Source organism: Achroia grisella, unplaced genomic scaffold, assembly GCF_030625045.1.
Source record: "Achroia grisella isolate CSIRO2021 unplaced genomic scaffold, CSIRO_AGI_Agris_v1 utg1920, whole genome shotgun sequence".
Taxonomy (NCBI): Eukaryota; Metazoa; Arthropoda; class Insecta; order Lepidoptera; family Pyralidae; genus Achroia; species Achroia grisella.
Window position 1 is genome coordinate 1,720,275 of NW_026712695.1, and position 3,610 is coordinate 1,723,884.

General features: G+C 43.6%; 1 protein-coding gene across 1 annotated transcript; it reads left to right on the forward strand.

Moving 5' to 3' along the window:
- The first annotated feature begins 1,872 nt into the window (after positions 1–1,872).
- Positions 1,873–3,252, forward strand: LOC131841729 (uncharacterized). Its single transcript, XM_059190050.1, has one exon. It carries the CDS (start codon positions 1,873–1,875, stop codon positions 3,250–3,252), a length of 1,380 nt encoding a protein of 459 aa, XP_059046033.1.
- The last annotated feature ends 358 nt before the right edge of the window (positions 3,253–3,610 follow it).

Consider the following 3,610-nt stretch of genomic DNA (forward strand, 5'->3'; position numbering starts at 1 on the left):
TACCGTTTGTTAAAGATAATTTTATTATGCCTGATAGTTATGAGTATGCACGAGAGAGATTACAGACTGCGCCTACGCATATAAGTATAGGAGGGAGATAGACAAGCTGTTCCAGCACGGCTACGCTCGAGAACTTAATGATTCTGAACTCTCAGCTAGTCACATTTGGTACTTGTCACACTTTGGGGTTCAAAATCCAAATAAACCGGACAAGTTACGCGTAGTATTTGATGGTGCAGGTAAAGTACAGGGTATGTGTCTCAATGACTTTCTACTCACTGGCCCTGACCTATATAATTCATTATTAGGTATCATGTTACGTTTTCGTGAACATAAGTTTGTTATAATAGGAGACATAAAGGATATGTTCCTTCAAATTAAAATTCGTCCTGAAGACCAGCACGTATTACGTTTTCTGTGGCAGCCAGATGGAAAAACGGAACCGAAGGTTTGTGTAATGCAAAGCTTGGTATTTGGTGCTACTAGTTCACCATTTATTGCCCAGTATGTAAAAAATAAAAATGCAATGAAATATCAGGATCAGTATCCTGAAGCTGTGGACGTCATTGTAAATAATCACTACATGGACGTTTGTTTACACTCTTGTGATAGTGAAAGTAAGGCTATTCAATTATTGCGCGAAATAACATATATACAGAGTAAGGCTGGGTTTGAAATCACACGCTGGTCGAGCAATAGTAAATACGTTTTACAGAACGTGCCGCTAGAGGCGCTTGCGCCGACTGCAGTCGAGTTCAAACTCGGAGCTACGAACACAAGTGAGCGCACTTTGGGTTTGATATGGCATCCGAGCGACGACACGTTCGGATTTAAAATATCTTTAGATCGCATACCGCAAAACATTTTAGACGGGACAGAACCACCCACTAAAGCTAAAATGTTGAGTATTATTATGTCGGTATACGATTTACATGGCTTTCTTTCTCCTTTTATTATTAAAGGGAAAATTATTTTCCAGTATGTACATCGCAGTGGAGTTGAGTGGAATTGCCGCATCCATACCGACGAACATGCACGGTGGATCCATTGGTTATGCGATTTACGGCAGCTGCACTCGCTACGCATTCCACGGTGCTACGCTAATACAGGCGACTGGACACGTTGTTATGAAAGCGAGCAATGTATTAATATTAGTACGAATGAGTTAGACAATTGTTATATTAAAGAGACACAATTGCATGTTTTTTGTGATGCTTCTATAAAGGCGTACGCAGCTGTTATGTACTGGCGATTTATTCGTTCAGACGGTTATGTACTTATTTGTTTTGTGTCTAGTAAAAGCAGGGTGACTCCCCTGCGACCTGTGTCTGTTCCTAGGCTGGAACTGCAGGGTGCGCTTCTCGGAGCGCGCCTCGCTACCACTATATGTAACGATCATAAACATGTTCAGCCTACAAAAAGGTATTTTTGGACTGATTCCAGTACAGTATTGCAGTGGTTACGCAGTGATCCACGTGACTACAAGCCTTACGTTGCACATCGTCTAGGTGAACTGGATGAGTTGACCAAGTCCTGCGAGTGGCGCCATGTACCGTCTGGCCTTAACGTGGCAGACGTAGCCACCAGAGAGGACGCCTCTCAACTTGCATATTCTGACGTTTGGTTTCAAGGTCCATCGTACTTACGCCGCCCGGAGGACGAGTGGCCCGTAGACCGCAAATTTAGTAAACAGTCAGAAGATGCAATGTGTGAGATACGGTCGGTACATGCAGTCACGAGACCAGCTCAGATTTATCTTTACCAAATGAAGATAATATCTCGAGATGGATCGTTCTCGTGCGTGCCACCGCAAGAGTATTGTTATTTATTAGAAGATGTCAACGTAAAGACATACAACTTGATACTCATTTAATGAAGAAGGCAGAACAGCTTCTCATTAAAAAGTGTCAACAGGATTCTTTCTCTTCCGAATTAACCTTATTAAAACAAGGTAAGTCGTTACCACCTACAAGTCGTCTGTTACAATTAACGCCTTATATTGACGACTCGGTTATTTTACGGTCTGAAGGTCGTATCGACAGAGTAGTAGGTGTTGAACACGCTACTCGAAGGCCCACCATTTTAGACGGTAAGCACAGAATAACACGCTTATTAGTTGAGCACTATCACCGACTAGCACTTCATGGAGCCAATGAACTTGTCGTGAACGAATTGAGGCAGCAGTTTTGGATTTTAAAGCTTAGACCAACTGTGCGCTCAATAGCTTCGCGTTGTTTATTCTGTCGTTACAGACGCGCGGATCCACAGCCACAACGTATGGCTGACCTTCCAGCTGAAAGGATGCAACATAATAGGCGTCCATTCAGCTATTCAGGCGTGGATTTCTTCGGCCCTCTCGAGGTCACTGTCGGTCGTCAGCGACATAAACGATATGGCATGTTATTTACTTGCCTCACTGTTAGAGCAATTCATATTGAGCTGACAGTGGATCTCTCGACTGACTCTGTTATAATGGCCCTTAGACGCATGGCATCTCGACGAGGCATGCCAACTGTCATAGTTTCTGACAACGGCACTAATCTGAGAGGGGCTGACAACGGATTGAAACGGAGCTTGGCAGATCTCAACAGCGATGCCTTGCGTGACGATGGAACCATACGCGGAATCGAATGGAAATTCATTCCTCCTGGAGCTCCCGAGATGGGCGGCTCATGGGAACGGATGATCCGTACAGTAAAAACTGCATTAAGAGTAATCTTAAAAGAGCGCGCCCCACATCCCGACACTTTAGCTACTTTATTAGCGGAAGTGGAGGGACTAGTAAATAGTCGTCCAATCACACACGTGTCATCTGATCTTAATTATCCGGAAGCGTTGACACCTAATCATTTTTTGATAGGTACTTCCTCAACTAGTCCATGTTTCGGCAAGTACAATGACACTGATCTGCAATTAAGAAAACGTTGGCGAGTGGCACAACGGTTGGCGGATATGTTCTGGGCCCGTTGGCTAAAAGAATATTTACCAAGCTTGGTCCCTCGTCAAAAATGGACACAAGAATGTAGGTGTTTACAAGTAGGTGATTACGTCATTATTATAGAACCTAATCTAGATCGTAACTGCTGGCGACATGGTATAGTGAGTGCGACCCACGCAGGCGCGGACGGGCGAGTTCGTGTTGTTGATGTGCGTACACGTACGGGTTTGATTCGCCGGCCGGTTACACGCGTCGCTGTACTATCCCCACGGGAGGATAGTGCTAACCAAGTTAGCACTAAGGAGGCAGTGTAAGCGACGCACTACTTATATATAATTTATTGTATATTTTTATGTCATGTTCCTCTTAAGATGTTCTTGTTTTGCCCTATTGTTTAGAATTGTATGTATACCTGTATTACGCACCTACGTATGATTTTTATTAAAGGTACAGGTATGTGCAATGACCCGCCGTACTGTCCGTATGCAAGCCTCCCCACCTAATTGCTTAGTAGCTTCCCACCAACCAACGCGAACGCGGCTTGTTGCACGTCCTAGTTTTAAACTACGCAATATCTTTTATTTTCATCCCTTATATACACCATGTGGAGAATCTGTCTAAGTCTTTTTGTAGTTCGTCACAGTCAGATGAATTATTAATAATTTTCATAAT

Excerpts from the sequence above, each read along its gene's own strand:
- LOC131841729 (XM_059190050.1), top strand. The coding sequence starts at position 1,873 with ATGAAGAAGGCAGAACAGCTTCTCATTAAAAAGTGTCAACAGGATTCT.